The sequence below is a fragment of the Poecilia reticulata genome, linkage group LG16 (assembly GCF_000633615.1).
Source record: "Poecilia reticulata strain Guanapo linkage group LG16, Guppy_female_1.0+MT, whole genome shotgun sequence".
In the NCBI taxonomy this organism is placed as follows: Eukaryota; Metazoa; Chordata; class Actinopteri; order Cyprinodontiformes; family Poeciliidae; genus Poecilia; species Poecilia reticulata.
The window spans coordinates 9228674-9246772 of NC_024346.1; the positions used below are offsets into that span (position 1 = coordinate 9228674).

Below are 18099 nucleotides of genomic sequence, written 5' to 3' on the forward strand. Positions count from 1 at the left end.
TTTTTTTTTTGTCCCCATCAGCTTGTTTTGCTGACACAAAGTGACAATGTTTTCAAATGTGCAAGACATTCTAATGTTTATTCTGATACAAATATGAGAGAAAGAAGTTGAAGTGAATAAAAAATCTTTCTTAGGACAAACTTTGATAGAAATTTTGAGCACCTAATCCCTCTAAATGAATATGGTTCCTTATTGCATGACTACAACTAGCACGTAACATATGATGCTAAATTTGTTTTTACTCAGGTACTCACAGCCGCTCCATGAGGAAATAGCTCTACATAAAAGGCTCAAACACAGGAACATTGTCCAGTATCTCGGCTCCGTCAGTCAGGACGGTTTCATCAAAATCTTCATGGAAGAAGTCCCAGGAGGTACAAATTCACAGATAAAACTTAAGTGAAATTCATCTGATAATTGTGTCAATGTAATTTATTGAGGACATCCTTAAAAATAAACCTGGGTATGTTAAGAAATAAGCTGAAAAAATCCTTAATTGGCACCCTTGCTGATAGCAAGGACAACATTTTGTTTTTCTCTTATGTTTCACAAAATGAAGCATACAGAGGGAGCCATCTTTGACCAATCCCAATGTCTTTTCATCATCTTTTTTTGCTCTCTTCCCATCTGCTCATCCTACAGAAAACCTAAATACTATAGAAAGCCTGTAGGATTTAGTTTTAGGGACTGGGATGGTCATAAAGAAGGTAGATTTTTGTATCTGGTTAATATATATTAACCAGATACAAAAATCTACCTTCTTTATGACCATCCCAGTCCCTAAAACTAAATCCTACAGGCTTTCTATAGTATTTAGGTTTTCTGTAGGATGAGCAGATGGGAAGAGAGCAAAAAAAGATGATGAAAAGACATTGGGATTGGTCAAAGATGGCTCCCTCTGTATGCTTCATTTTGTGAAACATAAGAGAAAAACAAAATGTTGTCCTTGCTATCAGCAAGGGTGCCAATTAAGGATTTTTTCAGCTTATTTCTTAACATACCCAGGTTTATTTTTAAGGATGTCCTCAATAAATTACATTGACACAATTATCAGATGAATTTCACTTAAGTTTTATCTGTGAATTTGTACCTCCTGGGACTTCTTCCATGAAGATTTTGATGAAACCGTCCTGACTGACGGAGCCGAGATACTGGACAATGTTCCTGTGTTTGAGCCTTTTATGTAGAGCTATTTCCTCATGGAGCGGCTGTGAGTACCTGAGTAAAAACAAATTTAGCATCATATGTTACGTGCTAGTTGTAGTCATGCAATAAGGAACCATATTCATTTAGAGGGATTAGGTGCTCAAAATTTCTATCAAAGTTTGTCCTAAGAAAGATTTTTTATTCACTTCAACTTCTTTCTCTCATATTTGTATCAGAATAAACATTAGAATGTCTTGCACATTTGAAAACATTGTCACTTTGTGTCAGCAAAACAAGCTGATGGGGACAAAAAAAAAAAGCTAAATGTATCAAGTGGATAAAGAGGAAAATAGATCTCCTACGTGCTGTCCTTTTCAGGAATCTCTTTGATGGCAATGCGGACTTGGTTGCTGAGGTCTCTACCAGCGTACACCACACCATACGTCCCTTTCCCAAGAACCACTCTGTCGCCATTTTCATTGGTCTCGTAGATGAACTGAAACATCAAGAACCGGAAAGAAGCAGGATTGTGAGGAATTTCACAGGTATGGAATGAAAAAGGCAATTCAGAGAGTGGCTTGACTAAAATCCTTGTTTTAAACTATGGCACACAAGCACAACATGTTTGGGAAAAGTTACACTGTGCGTTTTTCTTGGGAAACTGCTGCTGTTTTTCTTGTTTAACTGCCAGGAAAGGCTTAAAATAGAGTGAATGTTGCGTCAGAGGAAAGAAGTACAGACGGTGACTGACCTCAAGTATCCCCTGCGTTAGAAGTTGGGGGTCCTGGGTGGGGTTTTCAGCCTGGTGGAGCAAAGAGTTCACCAACTCGCAGAAACTAGTGAGAGAACATTAAACAAAATTGCAAATAAAGATATATCTTAATAAAATAGCTCTTATTTTCAGTTCTTTTAGTCCTGATGTAATAACAATGATCATAACCTCCAGTTTTAAAAAGTGATTCCAGTTCAGGAGTGAACAAACACTTTCACCTTTTAAGACTTTTTTAAACACCATGTTTAATTTCTCTTCCACATGTAATACTTTGCATTAGTCTGTCATATATAAATCCAATAAAATACATTACAGTTTGTTGGTTGCACAACAACTAGTGAAAAAGGACAAGGACTCCAAGTGCATTATTCAAAAAAAAAAAAAAACGTGCAGATGAATAAACAAATGGAAATAAATATCCATGAAGCACCTTTAAATATTTGTTCTTGTCGAGGTTTTAGATTTTATTCGCGAGGTCTGTCAGAACAGCTTGAAATCAACGTTATGTGTTAGCATTTCCTCACGCTATATTATGATGCAGTGATGTTCTACTGGACATGCTAATGTTGAAGATCCTGTCTCTTTTAACAAGCTTCAACTTCTAGCCAAGAGCAGTTGACTTCCTGCTGTCTATTTTTCACTTCTAGGAAGGAGTGCGTACTATTATAAAGGGAAGGTTAAGGTTTTGGCTTCTATTTAAAATTGTTTTTAACCATTGCTACAATAACCTGCATACAGAGCAAGTTTTTAAATTTAAAAAAAACAGCAACGTAATTTCCATTTTGTAACTTTGCAGCATTTTCAAAAAAAAAGTAAATCCATGTAAAAATAAATCCTAAAGCATTTAAGAGCTTCCCAATTTAAAAATAATAATAGAAGAAGACTCTCAGTTTCAGTCAAAGCATTCCCAAGTAACACGGCCTTGTATTAAGGCCTCTTAAGAAGACACAAACATTGTTATCTCTAACTAAAACAAAATGTGTGCTCCTGTGTTGCACCCTTAAAAAGAACTTAAAAACTCATATATATTTTAGCTATTGGGCAACTTTATTAAACAAAATCCCCGGTTCGAGCACACAGCATGTGTAGTTTTCTCTCTTTCCGTATAAAATCACAGGTCATGAACTTTTTTCTCCCATCATGCATCGTGTCGTTCTTGAAGGGGTATTATCATGACAGAAATCTATGAAATAAAAAGAATACAGTAGTTTGAGCACATATTTAGCCATAAACCAATTGAATTGTTCTAACTAAATACGAAATCAAATAAATGCTTGCCCAATATGATCAATATACCTATTAATTAAACAATATCACGTTCTTAACATATTTTCAAGGCTCTACCCCTACATTCAACGGGAGCTTACGCATCTGAAGCAGAACTGAAAGGATCAGTGTTTTTAAGGAGGCACAAAGGAAACATGAGTCACCCAAACTGATTTCATCACAATCGCCTCCTCAGGCCACTGTCTGAACTCGGCGACACAAAAACACCTCCTTGCGATCCTCCTCCACGTCGTGCCGGTGGCTCTGTTCATTTGCGCAGCCAGTTTAGGCAGTTTGGCAGTAAGCGAGTCATTGTTTAACTCAAATACACAAGTTACTCACCCCTTGCAGTGGATCTCTGATGGAAAACAAAGCTGGAAGTCATCAGAGTTGTAGTGCACATACAGGAAGCAGCTCCGCTCATCAATCTTTGACACACTTTAGGGAAAATAGATACGAACGTATGTAGCTTATTTGTTAAATTCAAATGAAAAAAGACTGATTCTTTTCATATGTTATGACACACTAAGATAACCTGCTTTTGGCATACTATCTAAACCCTGTTTGGCACAATGGGTAAAAGTTAATATTTTGTTGTGTCAGGCCAAGTAAAGGGGGAAGGGTTGGTATCGTCATGTTCAACTCCAGAAGAAATCACCCAACATCACACTGAAAGCTAATAAAATCATTACCAGCACAGCAGGTTGCTGCTGAATTAGCTCAAAACGGCCTAAATTAGCACATAAAATAACCCTGGAGAGCACTGTGATACCAATCAGTAGCCACAAGGGAAAAATCAACAAATAAATAAGAAAGAAGTCAAGCCTGAAACCATGTTGATGGAACAGAAATGCGAGGGCGAGCCAAAGTTTTCCCGGACAACCCGCATGTTATGGGTTCCCCTGACAACAACACATCCAGCTAAGAGGTGCAGCATTCCTCCTTACCTCACTCCTCGGATTTTAGTTGCTGGGAAAGTCCACTGGTGCAAGCCTTTCTGCAGAATCAATTACAAAAAGGGGGGAAAAAAATGGGGGTGGGGAAATAAGCTGGTTGGCTGATGCAACATGTTGCAAACCAGTTTTCATTTGCATGAAGGTATAAACGGAAGAAAAAGAGATCTGTGTGGAATATGTGGCATGAGAAAAGTCGTATTTTCCCTCATGTATTTGCTCTATAGGCACACACCCATACACTGCACTCATGTCAACATTCACGCCAATCAGCTAAATAATCTTCAGTAATAAAAGCAGCACTGCATATCCTATATTGTATTCTGACGTATGAACAAACAGAAAGACATATGGAGAAGCTCCAACCTTCAAAGGTGTGACGTGTTTCAGTTGAACAGTGCGACTCTCGTCCTCTTCGCTCACACTCACAATAGACGGCTGGTAGACTTTACTGGGCTCCAGAATGAGCACCTGACGCACACATTCAAATTCAATCAACATTCAATAATAGTATGTTTATAGGCTTTGAGTTTGTGATAAAATCTGATGTTTATTTATTGGATTCAAACTCCTGATAGCTTATCACTCCTGATGTTTTTCCATACAATTTCTTCTTCTACTTCTACAAGGTTTGTGCAATATAACCACTCAAATATAAAAAAAATATTTTGTCATTTCATGCTCAATATTAATGACTATGAACTTTGCTATTTAATGACACTTTTGTAAACAAAGTTTTTAAATGATGTAGATATCAATGAGACAATCGTTCAAATCGTTCAATGTCTTGTTCTTTTCTTTTCCTTTACTTTCACCAAGTGAGGTCATTGAAACTTTAAATGGGCTAATAATAAATAATTCAACTTCTTAATATTGTCTGCCCTTTTCTTATAAAATCCCAGTTTAAAATTGATAAAAGTTTTGGTTTTATGCTCCTGTTTTCCACCTAAAGCTGTAGCATGATCCAATCTACTGCCAAGCTAAACTCTTTAAATTCAGTTTTGAAAACAAAATCTTCCTGCTTTCATACCTTTTACTTATCAACAAATCACACATCTGTCTCACAACTGTGCTTTAAGGAATTTGAAATGCCTCAGACATAAATGGATTTCTTTATTGAGGTGGATGAGATTTTCATTAGCTAATATGCTTACAGTATGATTTCTTTTTACTAACGGTAGCACAAAAACCACTGTCATTACAGGTAGCTACAACTAGCTTACACCTAGCTTACAACCTTTTCTCTTTGTAAACACATTTAACCCTGTAGGATTTCAGTTTTACTGCATTTCTCTTGTGTGTTCACTGCTGATTAATTAGGTCCAAAGCTACTTTCAGCAGACTGAATTGGTTGGCTTGCTTTTATTGCAGCTTTCAGTGGTTTTCTGCTTAAGTTTCATCTTATACTACCCATTCCTCCCTTGCATCTACTGTAATTCTTCGGTGAGTCGTTTTGAAAATGTTTGCTCCTCTAATATTTCTGAGAATTAGTGGTCCTTAACAAGCATTTCCGCATCAGATGAGCTTTCTCCAGCATATCATCTTACCAATTCATAGTGGATTTTTGGAGGAAATGCAATTTGTTTAAGGCTTATTTGATAAGATTGGGATCTGAAGAGAGGAGGACGTCGATTACAATCCAGAGGGAATCAAATGTTTTCTATTTTAACTTTTCTAAACTGAAAGTTAAAACTTTAAGACAGATGAATTGTTTTTTTTGCAACATAATCTTACATATAAATATTTATGTAAACTAAATTAGTAAAGAAAAAATCTTACATCAACGGTCAATGGTGTAATGCTTTTTGGCACATCTGGAGTTAATATATTTAAAACCACCTTTTGTCAACATAACACCTATTCTTATTGCGTTCAGCATTAGAATGATCTTTGTCCATCCCTTATTACATAATCTCTAAACTATTAGAATCATGAGCTCCTTTCTCTTCCGCTATGTGATTTAGGTCTAGGAACTGACATGGCCAAAGAGAAATTTTGATTTTGTGAACCATTTCTATGTTTTTTTTTTATTGACCATATATTTTGAATCACTGTCCAGATAAAAGATCCATTTTAGTTGTTTTCGATAAAGGCCATCCATTTTTTAATTGCTAAGTATTTTAGAGATGTTCAATTAACACTAAGTGTTTCGGAACCCTAAGAATAAAGTTGCCACGTTACCTCATCATCCCTTCTCACACTCCTCACCGCACACCTCAGGAGATGTCCAATTTTTCTCCACATATTTGTATTTCATTCCACTCTGAATCTACCTAAAGTTTATTTTAACAAAACATTTACGCTTGTTCTATTCTAGCCAAAGCACCCAGTTCTAGTTAAAGTCTCAGTATCGTCTAAGCCTACAATGCTGGGGGAAAAAAAATGCAACTTTCATTTTTTAAGTTACAGTTTTAGTAACTAAACAAAAAAAGATGTAAGGAATATCTAAATTTAAAATTATTTATCTTGTTATTACAGAAATTGTAAAAGATGTCATTAGATGCAGTGTCAAAAATACTTCTTAACATGCAACTATTTTAAATCTGGAAAAAAACTGTACTACAACAGTTTTCTAAATTAAAACAAACATGTGAGGCTCTGTTATTGCAACAAAAGGTGGCTAAAATGTTTTTTTAAAAGTTTTTTACACATCTTTGTGAGGTTTTACACATCTTTGTGAGGTATGCCAGTAAGTGTAGAGGGGTTTGTATTCTCTTACTGGGCAGCGATTTGTCGACACGGTGGGTTTACAGGATTGCAGCAGCAGCTCCATCCAGAAGTCCACCATATCCTGTTTGGGAGACCGCACCTCAGGAGGCTTGGCGAACTGGCGGTACAGGATGTACGTCTCCATAATGGATGCCAAATACCTAAGGGAAACGCATTACAATGATAAGTCCACATGTAGTTACAATTGAAATATTCGATTAATGCTTTTGAAACAAAACAAAAAAAAAACAGAACAAGTTCAAGAATTTGTGCTTAATTCTCACCAAACAGGAGCCTCGAGTCTGTAGAGCTTCTCAGAAGCTTCTATGACTTTCCTGAACTCTTTAGCGAGGATGTTCGCTCCGAGGTAGAATCCTACATCCCAGTATTCTGTCATCTTCTCCAAACTACCCTTTCTGCCGAGCAGCGTGCTTATGGTAACACCTAAATGTTTTTATGTAGAAACTTTAGGTCATTTATCACACTATCTGAAATTCCTTAAAACAATCTTAGGAATGAGTAGATTTGCACCTATTTTGCGCAGCTCAATGGAGGTCTCAAATTCATGTCCAGCTGCCATCAGGAGGACCACACTGTTGATCCCAGAGTGGAAGGTTGGCTCTGCTTCGAAAGCTTTCCCATACCTAGGGATGAACAAAATATGCTTTATTAAGTCAAACTGGGAGTACATATTTTACTGGAAAACACAAAATAATTTAAACATTGAAGTTCATCTAAATAGATTGATGAAAACCCCAAACTTGTTTTGTCTGAATTGCAAAATATTACAGAAAATTATTTCTTTCTAGTAATTTTACAGAAACCCCACCTTACTAATAAGTATGACACTTGATACTTTTCCATGAATTGCTGTATCCAAGTGGTGTAGTATGAAGAATAATGTCATTAAAACATGTGTTTGCGCTTTTGTGTTTGCTTTTGGTTTCAGTTTCCTACAGTTTTTCTTCCAGTCATCACTGTAAACAGCCACATTCTTGACTATCAGTATTTGTCCAGTATCACCAGTGACCTTTTGTGACCTACCCTCCTCCCTCAGGCTAAAAACAATCTTCTAGACAACTGTCAAGTCAGCAGTTCTCTGTGATTTTTTTTTCCCCTTAAAATATTACATTTTAGTTTGAATACAATGATCTCATTTTCTCAATAACTGAATTTTGGGTTTTCATTAACTGTGAGCTACTTTCAGCAAAATCAACAGAAATAAACAATCAAAATACATTACTTTCTCTCCTAGTGATTCCATATATTAACCGAGTTTAATTTTTTACGCTTATTTTAATATCCTGAAAAGCACCAGTATATGGCCAGATCCAAAAACACACAAACTGGATGTACCAATAACAGGCCTGGTCTCTGCTGGACACGTCAGTGAAGCTCGAGCTCATGAACGTGTCTTTGTAGATCCGTCCACACAGGCAGTAGACGTCTGATGCCACTTTGTCTCCCGACTCCACAATGGGCAAGATTAATTTCAGAGCCTTTGCTCGATCGCCGGGATGATTCCTCCTAAAAACGGGATAAAGGGATTATATTTGCAGCCTGGCAGCTTTGACTAAGTTCTTTAGAGGACTGAATGCAAACAAAAAACAAACAAAAGCCATGTGCAAAGAATACAACAAAACACATGGCTGAAACCAGAGAGGAGGTGATTACAAATGTTTAATTATGTAGATTACACAAACAGGTGGGTACCTGTTCAGAGCAAAGATGTAATGAAACTTGATATTCTGATGCCTTGCTGCCTGACACATCGGCAGGTTGTTCAGAGTCTCCACCAGTTTGATCATGGCATCATAATCCTAAAGAAAAGTTACAAAGTAGGAACAAAGATTAAGGAGAAAATGTGTCTTTTTGTCTCAATTGCATAGGAAATTTGGGCACTACGCGCTAAGAATCTGTAAACTATTTCATAATAAGGCTTTTTTTCTAATTTAAGAAAAATGGTTTTATGATCAGTTAAATCTCAACATTTAATTCATGCATCTTTTTACAAGACATAGTGACCTTCCTTGGTTATTATTACAAAATGGTTTTATCAAATAAAACCATTTTAATTTGTTCACATACTAAAACTAGACAAAACTCATAAAGTGATCACCTGAACATCTCTGTAGGACAACAACAAGTTCATGACTATATCCGGCGTGAGCAGATCTACGCTATCCAGGCGACTCTGGATGCGACTCAGCTCCTCGCTCAGAGCTCTTCCACTGAATCGCTCCCGTGCCAAGCGGATCTCTTGCCTCAGTGACTCCCGGAAGTACTCGCTGTTAGCAAAGACACAAAGGAAAGTAGGTGTCATTCCACTGTTTCACAATCTTCAATAGACCAAAACAGGTGGAATTTGAAGTTGGGAAAATTGTGTTTCTACAGGGAGTTCATGAACTGTAAACCCAAACTGTATTATAACTAGTACTAATCTTTTCATTACTTTGCAAAAAAGGCGGGACCATTACGAAACAAAATGTTAATCATAAATGACTCAAAATGAGTATTTGCTGTAGTATTGGCTCTTAGCTGAGACTCCTTTCCTTTACATGTTTTTACTGATTTTGGGAGGGGTTTGTCAGTGAACACCAGACAGGTGAGCCAGTCTGTGGCAGTAATGCACATTTGAGACAGTTTGGCGACATATGGCAAGGCACAAATTTGATTCAGTTATCATACAGAATAATGATTACTGATAAACACAAGTAAGAATTACCAATAAACATACACTGATAATCATAACAAACACTGATAATCATAACAATTACTGACATATATGATTAATTGTTGAGCTAATTATTCATAAACAGTTTTAAAACCTGTAGTTCTTCAGTAATTCATTATCTTGGACATAACACTTTATGTAAACAAAGCTTGATTTGTTTGGTTTTTAATTCTGTAGAACCTAGACAACCCAATGCAGTCACTTAACCATACGTGGCTTTAGTAATGATTGCTGATTTGGGTTGACAGTGCACGCAGGGACATGATTAAACAAGTAATTGGAGAACTGTGGCGTTTAACTGACCTGGACTGAATGTGCACATTGTTCAACAGGTGCACCAGCCTCTCCACCAGCGGGGTCAGAAGGGGCTCCAGCTGTAAACTGGGCTGCATCAGCTCCTTGATGCAGGTCATCATGGTGGCATCACAGGCGAACACTTTGCCCTGAGGTGACACCACGTACGGGATGAAGGTGTAACTCCCACACTGTTCCTAAACAAACAGAACAGGCATCGGTGAGCACTGTGAGGATCACTGTGGCTTTGGGCAACAGTTTCATGTCTGTGCATGCCTGATGGCATTTAATTGGAAAGTTTATGACAAAATAATCCCAAGTCTGAATAAAAAGAAGCCGTTTAGAAATAATTTGAAACACCCAAGTACGAGATTATGCTGTGAAATAATGGACTTAACAATTTTACACAACCCAAAATTCTTGACTATAGTGCGTCTGTTTTATATTTACAATAGCTCCATCCGACATGTTAGAATTTCATTGAAAAGCTCATCTAGTTCAATCATTCATTTCAAAACCTGAAGCTCATATACATTACTGAAACTTCCAAATTCAGCTTTAACTGAAATACAGAATACTACCATAGACCAATAAGACTAAGATTTTATGCGCAGAAATATCATGCAGCTACATAGCTATAGGAAGCAATATTTGACAGTTCATAGTATTCTTTTCAAGCATTTTAAGGACAATTGTTTCAAAGAAATTAGAAAAATCTATACTCAAAATAAATACACCTACTGCGATACATCTATACTGCACCTTAAAACGTACACACCACATATTCCTGAATTCCTGAAAAGCAGGCACGTGCAGAGGGGGGAGGAGGCTTAAGCACCTGCCCCTTTTGCTCCTTGCCCCCAAGTGCCCTTTTGGTCAATTTTTATTTTTGGGGGGGGTATTATTATTTCCTTAGCCCTCTTCTGACACATAATAACATGTACTAATTTTTTTCTTTTTGTACACCATATTAAGCCCCCCCACACCGGTCACCTTGTTACCTTTGACCTTTTGCCCGTGACGTATGACGCAATTGCCTCTAGCGCAGCGAGATAAGGCGGCTAACTGGAGCTCAACATAGCGAACGTTCCAGATTACAGAACAGTTTTTGGTGAATTAAAAAAAAAAAAAACGTTTTTGGTGAATAAAGTGGAGTAGACTTGCTACTTGTCAGAKGACGGAAAACGTTGAAGTATCGTTTCTGCTTCAGCTCGGAGTCGCGGTTTAAGCAGAGARGTAATGAAATACAACAGACACTGACAGGCCTCTGCGTCTGCCTTTCTCTGAAGAACTACTGAGCGGGARGAGACAACCAGGTGAGGAAAAACTGTTCTCATCTATCGATTCTGTATTTTTATCATACAGACATTAGGCTGTTGTTGATGTGCTATTAGCTAACTGCTAGCTAACGACTTTGCTAGCAACGCAAGATAACTAAAAAGCTTCTTCCCTGTATCGTTAATAACAGCAATCATTCTAAAGTATTGCTTAAAAAGGGGCACATCGCCCGTCCAAAACCGATCATCTCCATAATGGTTATATGTCTTCTAATTTCATTTGCTGCATAATGTACATTGCATTCATTCTGGCGTTAGGTAAATGTATCTTGAAGGAGAATAGGACTTAAATAAAAGACCAACAAGGATGTTCATTTAGAATTAAAAATAACTCACCCTGAATTACCAAGATAGATATAGTGTATGTAATAAAAGTTTGTCATTAATGAAGGGGAAAAAACTCAAACCAGACTTTAAGTAAGTTTATGGTCTGGTTCGCAGAGTATGAAGTTATATATATTTTTTCCCAATTATTCAATGAAAATTTTTTTTTACCTCAGTTAAGTAAAATAAAATTGTGATCAACATTTTTGGAATTGTAATGATTTCTTTTTTAAAAACAAAATGTTTTGTTTAACTTTTTTTTTATTAAATAACTCATTTTTGTCTCGTGAACTTAAAAAGTCATTTGCCAAACATAAACCTTTATTTTCACACATCAGAAAGATTTTGTTGCGATTTTGGGCCCTGCCCACGACGTCATGTGAGAAAAAAGTTTTTTAAGCAAAACTCGGTAGGCTTTTCTTATGGTGACATGCATTAACAATTCAATATTTTGGTTTTGTTTTTGTTTTGTTCTTTTCTTCGTTTTTCTGCAGTTCCACGTTAAAGTTTGATGCAGCTCTGCTTTCCTGAATGGACCATCTTCATCTCCACTGCAAGTGCAGCAAACAGCCAGCTCTTTTTTTTTTTATAGATTACTGTACACTAAAAGGTTGCATTGTCCCTTGTTTATATTTTTAATAGTGTAATTCTGTAAAGACAAAATATGTCTGCTGGTCTTGCTCTGATTTACATGCCCTGCTAAATTGTGGGTTTGAATAAGGCAATACTTTCTTATAACAAAATAGACCTGCAGAAAGAAATTACTAATAAAACATCTTACATATGCATAGTTGTTTGCTTTGTATAGAGATTTTCCTTAGCTTTGATTGTATATCTCACAATTTTGTTATTATTGTTTATTAAACTCTGAAAGCTGTGTGGCTTTGTTAACATTCTGTCCTAGAATGCGGTTAGATGTGTCCTTTTTTTTTGAGCACCTGCCCCTTTAGTGGTCTCTGCACGGCCCTGCTGAAAAGAAAAGAAAAAAAAAACCTGTTCAGTTGTTTCACAAGAGATAATGGGCATAATTGGATTTTGGACCTTCCACAAATCATGGCCCAGTAAATAATCATCATAACTATAGCGTTTTCGCAAAGCACACTGCATGTACTTGCCTGCACTTACGTTCATTAAAATCCTATCGTCATGAACTCTACAGTGTTTCTTTGGCGTGTCTTGTCTGACGGCCAGCCAGCAGTTTTGTAATCCAGCATGGATGGCTGCATGCTCTGGTTAAAGTTTTACCCGGACTTCAAACCATTACATAGACACGTGTTACCTTCAGAGCCTGCAGATCACTGTCCTGCTTGTGACAATACAGGATAATGTTGTTTGTCATGCTGAAGCTCTCTCTCACTCCCAGGTGATAGAAAAGAGAAGGCTGGCAGAAAGAGTCGCTCATCTCCACGACGGCTACATCTGCGGAGAGATGAACAGGCAGGATGAGTTCAACTGATGGGCATAACAACATATATTCCCCATTCAGTCTGCGTGCCTACACTTGCCTGCATTGTAGAAACTATCCAGGATGTCTGTGGTTCCCACTGAAATTTTGCCAAATGAAACCGTTCTGAAAGAGGCGTGCGCGTCTGCGCAGGCTTCCTTCAAACACTTCAGCGACAAGTTCTCCTCTGACTGCGGCACAGACGCGTCCTCGCTGACAATATAAGCCACGGACACCGCTCTGCTCCGACTGCGCGGGGATACGAGCTGCTTGCCCGACCCGCCGCTGCTGGCTGTCAGCTCCAGCACCGAAGAGTCCTGCCACAAACTTCCAGCGGACACCCACACGGGATCCTTCCTCCTCCCGTCACGCAGGCTCATCCGCCTGCGCTCCGTCGTGTACATTTTCCAGCCGAATGTGCCGGAAAGTTAGTGCATGTTCCGGTTTTGTGGTGGGAAAGTGAAGACACCGTTGCTTGTTGCTGTGAATTCCCAGGTGTGCCGTAGCCGCCTTCGCTCGTCCCACAATCCCGTCAAGCACTCCCAGTGCTTCCCACCACAGGATCCGCCCTCCTGCCCCGGCCTCCTCCCTTACTCCTGAGACCGAAACTGAACCGAGCGCTGTAGTGTGCAAAGACTTGCCGATTTGCTACTCGGAACTGCCGTACGCTGAAATGAAGAAAACGACTTACGCACGTAGAGTCCCGGGGCCGCATGTGGAAAGAGGGAGCAAAGTACGTAGGTTTGAAGAATTTGTGGCCCCTTTTGCGACACCTAGTGTCTATGCGGCGAAACTACCGTGATGTGCGACACATCATGAACAAGTTTATCCACATTACATGAATGGAAATTAAAATATGTAAAACAAATTTGACAGAAATACAGTGATGTTCTTTAATGCTATTGTTTTAGCTGTTAATAAGTAAAAATGTGATTTATAATTTTTGATTCAGCAGAAAACATTTTTTATCCAGTCTACAACTTACAGTATCTGTTATTGGATTCTTTCAAAAGCATTGGTTGGAACTGATTTAAAAAAAGCAAACAAACCCCCCCCACACACATTTTGTGTTCACGGTCTTCTTAATTTGTGAATTTATCAGGCATTAGGAGCGAATCCACACACGTTTTCAAACCAACAGGCTTTATATGGCCACTTTAAAACATTTACTTTGTTTCCCTTAAGCAGCTAAACTTATGCACCAATTCGGTCATATATCCTTTCAGAAGGCCCGTGTTTTCCTAAGCTTTAATTTCCTGGAAAATATCTTGAATGTTGTTTCAATATTTCATCATAATGTTTTGTTTTTTTCATGTCATCTGTGTCCCAGAATTCCCCAGCCTCCATTTCACTCAGCTGATGTGATTTGATCAGAAGCATGCAAGTCCATGACATGATCAGTTGGCTTTTACTTAGTTTTTAAAAGACAATGAAAGCTCAGAATATGTATACTTCTATTTCTTTCCCTTGTTTAATGTATAACAGAAATGTAGAGAATACAAAAAAATTACCACAAAACAATTGTTTGATCTAAATTTTTAGCTTTTATTTACAGTACAAAAATTAACACTTACTATAAATGCATCTGAACTGAAAAAAAAAAGAAATGGCAAGTCTTTGAATACACATTGCAGTGGTGCAAAGATGCACAAGTCAAATATCTTCCCTGTGCTTGCTCTACAAAAATGTCAAAAGAAAAATAAATGTAATCTGTAGTTCAATGTTTATTCTGTCAATAAGAAATCTTTATTTAAGGATCCAGGGATCACACCGCAGTAATGCTATGTACCCTGACACATTACATGAGATCAGAAAGATCAATCATGCATCACACAAACCTGAGAAATGGAGGTCTACTTTGAGACAACTGTGGCAGATTCAAGCGAGACTTCATTACTTACAGAAAATATACAATTCCACTCGCTTTCGGGACATTAATTCCTGCATTTTACCAGTTTGCAGGTCCGTTTTCAGCAGACAGCTCTGCATTTTTAACAATTTTAGTGATCTTGCCTGAATATATGCGGACAATCGAGTACGTGGGAATAATTTACTCATCAACTCCCTCGTCCTCGTCCTCTTCCTGCTTCACATCCACCTCGCTCGTGTCTGAGAACTCGTGCAGCAGCACGTACTCCCGGCTGCTGAAGCCAAACTTGAGAACATCTTTTTCTTTGAGCTCATAGTAACGCTGGGACTCGATCCGCTGATTGTTCAGGTAGGTGCCGTTCCCAGAACCAAGGTCAATAATGTAAGGCCTTACCCTTCGGCCAGTGGTGCCGTCGGCTCGAGTATACTCAACCAATCTGCAAAACACAGAACAGCGTACCATTTACATTCATCATGACAAATAAATCTTAAGAAAACAAAAAAAAATAACAGCTTCCCACCTGTACTGGAATACCGCATGTTGCTTGGAGCAGGACGGGTGGTCAATGGGGATATCAGCGATTCTTCTCTGGCGCCCCAACAGATAGGCACTCTGTCTGTGGATGTACATGACAGGAAGGGGTTCGTCATTCTTAAAGGGGTACAATCTCCATCTGCGCTTTGGGATGCGAGCCTCGGGCGGCTCGTTGTACTTGATCACCACGCCCCGGAACGTGTTGGTGTCTTCCGTGAGCGCGCCTGACAGTTCAAAGTTGGGCTTCTCTTTCTCAGCCGGAGGCGGCCTTGAGTCGTCACTCCCTCCGTCAGAGGTTCCAAAGTTATGTTCCTCGCCTTCTTCTTCACGCCGTTGGCGGTTTTCCCTGCGTCGGTCATCATGCTGCCGACGTTCCTCTTGCTGAGAAGCCAGACCGGCTCGTTCGCGATTCCTGTCTCTGTTGCGTTCTCTGTCCCGCGGCCTGTCTGATTCCCACCTGCTCCGTCTGTCCTCTGACTGCTCATTCCTTCTTCTCCGCTCATCACCACTTCCCCTTTGTTCTTCCTTTTCCTGTGGGGTTTAAAAAGAAAGCATTTACAAAGCAAATATGATTGGTTGTGATATATTATCAGCACCATATTTAAGAACTAAAGTGTGGTGGCCATAATGTGAATTCCATATTTGAACGTGCCTGTCATTTGCATTTACCATTCACATATGTTGTGGCAATGCCTTGTGAAGGTATTCATATGTCAAACACATTTTCATGATATGTCTCATTGCAACAACAAAATTCAGCGGGTTATTAATGTTTTCTAACAAGCATCAGAGGTCCTCATAGAACAGCTGGTTTATATTGACATAATACATATGTGGACTCCATTTACTAATCCCACAAATTCCACTGGTTAGACTGAATTTTACTGGGAGGTTTCATTTTAAACGGGGGTGAATGCTTATATGTGCAACGTCTTTTAGCTTTATTTGCAAAACTTTTAAATACCTTAAATCATTTTTTTCCCCCCTCTTCATTAATGCATTACTTTTTGTAAAACCCCAGTGGAATGCGTAGACGTTTGCATTTGTTCTGCGGCACAATATGGAAGAGGTCAAAGAGTGTGAACACTTATGTGTTCAACCCATCATAGCAATCGTGAAGTTTGATTATTATTAGAGACCAACTGGTTTATAAGTTTTCAAACCTAGCTCTTCCCCCGTTCAGTGTTGATCTGATGATTCAAACAGAATTACCCGCTTCACTTTGGCATCGCTGCCACGGTGAGGACTGCGACTTCTTCTGTTTCTGGGAGATCTGTTGCTTGTTCCAACAGGAGAGGTCTCCCTTCTATCTGGTGAGCGCTGCCTTGCCTTGGCCGGTGATCTGTATGAAATGTAAAACAGGCTCTCGAGCAATAGTGCGGAGATTTTAAAACATATGACACATAATTCACTCAGAAATCATGATTCGTTCAATCGTGAGTCTATGATTGGTCGCAAATTTCTCCAGTATCATTCTGTACAATATTAAGAAAGGGAGATAAACTTTTGTGAGCTTGATCATCAGAACAGTAATTTTGAGTCTCTGATTTAATGTCTTAGTTCCAGAGCTATAACAACTTAAGTGTGAGAGAGTAATTGGTGTTGACAACAGGTTGAACAAACTGTAGCATACACCGTAGCAACAGGTAACGAACAGAGCTACTCGTCGTTTCCTACAATTCTGTACACAATTAGAAAAAAAAAGCGCAAAAATATATTCAGTGTTATCAAGGCAGCAGGTTTTGTGAATTATTTATCATTAACTATTGATCCGTAGTTTAATGAATGAAACCCTGCTTCAGCAACACCAACATCCATGTCCTGGTAGATCCAGGCCGATCTCCAAGTTAAAATATAGTTTATATAAAAACAAGGGAAGATCGCACCTCCAATCTACCTTATATAACCAGATAGGACGACTTTATTACATTCACCTGCTCGCTCTTCTTCTCGGTGGACTTGATGTCCCGGCGGATCTGGACCTCGAGCGGCGTGATCTCTGTGGCCTACTGGGGCTCAGTTTCTCCTGTTTTATCTTTATTTCGGTCTCCCGCGTCGGAGACTCCCTTCTTCGGTGTCGTTTCTCTTTGGTCATTTTTTTTAGAGAAAATAAATGTACCAATCCGATTTTAACGCGACTAAATGTACATCTTTACTCAGAAGCAAATAAACAAACAAAAAAACACAGCTTTAAACCCTTACTAAAGTTCTACTCTTGCGTCGTGATCACCCTTTCCGGTTCCTGTGGTTCACAAAGAATTTATCTCGATGATGTGCTTGCCGTGTTCCTTTTTAGGTTCCGGTGTAAACGCAAATGTGTCGGGATCGTACGTCGGCGTGTCCGCCATCTTGTGAGTGGCATTTTTTTAATGCGGTAGAAGTGGAATGTACGTAATCTATCATTACAGAGCTCTTCGTTTTTACGATAGGTGCCAACAAAGTACATGGATAAATCATAACCTAAAGCTAAAGTACGCTCAAAAGGAAACATAGACAATTATATTATTTGTACGTGAAAAACAAGATTAAACTCTTCCAATCCACAAATACTTGTACATTGACAAAACGAATGGCAAAATGCACATTACATCTACAACTGAATTAACTCTGGTACATTTCTTAGGTGAATTTCTTGAGAGTTAACAATTACCAATGCTAAAAGTTAACATACAATACTGTACATAATATAACCTGTACATAATATAACTAAAATTAT

General features: G+C 38.5%; 2 protein-coding genes across 2 annotated transcripts in view; both read right to left on the reverse strand.

Moving 5' to 3' along the window:
* LOC103477798 (mitogen-activated protein kinase kinase kinase 5) overlaps positions 1-13836 on the reverse strand; it is a 26970-nt gene extending 13134 nt beyond the window's left edge. The window contains exons 1-15 of the mRNA XM_008431099.2: positions 13041-13836; positions 12815-12954; positions 9884-10071; positions 8966-9134; positions 8560-8666; positions 8203-8373; positions 7378-7490; positions 7131-7290; positions 6857-7007; positions 4504-4608; positions 4132-4181; positions 3527-3622; positions 1898-1982; positions 1509-1642; positions 1091-1218 (exon numbers count right to left, since the gene is read on the reverse strand). Of these exons, the coding sequence (XP_008429321.1) occupies positions 1091-1218; positions 1509-1642; positions 1898-1982; positions 3527-3622; positions 4132-4181; positions 4504-4608; positions 6857-7007; positions 7131-7290; positions 7378-7490; positions 8203-8373; positions 8560-8666; positions 8966-9134; positions 9884-10071; positions 12815-12954; positions 13041-13383 (2140 nt within the window). The 5' untranslated portion in view covers positions 13384-13836. The remainder of the gene's footprint in view (positions 1-1090; positions 1219-1508; positions 1643-1897; positions 1983-3526; positions 3623-4131; positions 4182-4503; positions 4609-6856; positions 7008-7130; positions 7291-7377; positions 7491-8202; positions 8374-8559; positions 8667-8965; positions 9135-9883; positions 10072-12814; positions 12955-13040) is intronic.
* Positions 13837-14510: 674 nt separating this feature from the next.
* Positions 14511-18072, reverse strand: snip1 (Smad nuclear interacting protein). The gene is made up of 4 exons (XM_008431098.2): positions 17318-18072; positions 16596-16725; positions 15370-15914; positions 14511-15285 (listed from the first exon to the last, which is right to left on the reverse strand). Exons 1-4 carry the CDS (start codon positions 17476-17478, stop codon positions 15030-15032), a joined length of 1092 nt encoding a protein of 363 aa, XP_008429320.1. The 5' UTR covers positions 17479-18072; the 3' UTR covers positions 14511-15029.
* Between the last annotated feature and the right edge of the window lie 27 nt (positions 18073-18099).

Coding starts and splice junctions, on each gene's coding strand:
- snip1 (XM_008431098.2), bottom strand. CDS start 17,478: ATGACCAAAGAGAAACGACACCGAAGAAGGGAGTCTCCGACGCGGGAG. Junction 15,915..16,595: donor GCGATGCCAAAGTGAAGCGG/GTAATTCTGTTT, acceptor TAAACCCCACAG/GAAAAGGAAGAACAAAGGGG. Junction 15,286..15,369: donor CATGCGGTATTCCAGTACAG/GTGGGAAGCTGT, acceptor TGTGTTTTGCAG/ATTGGTTGAGTATACTCGAG.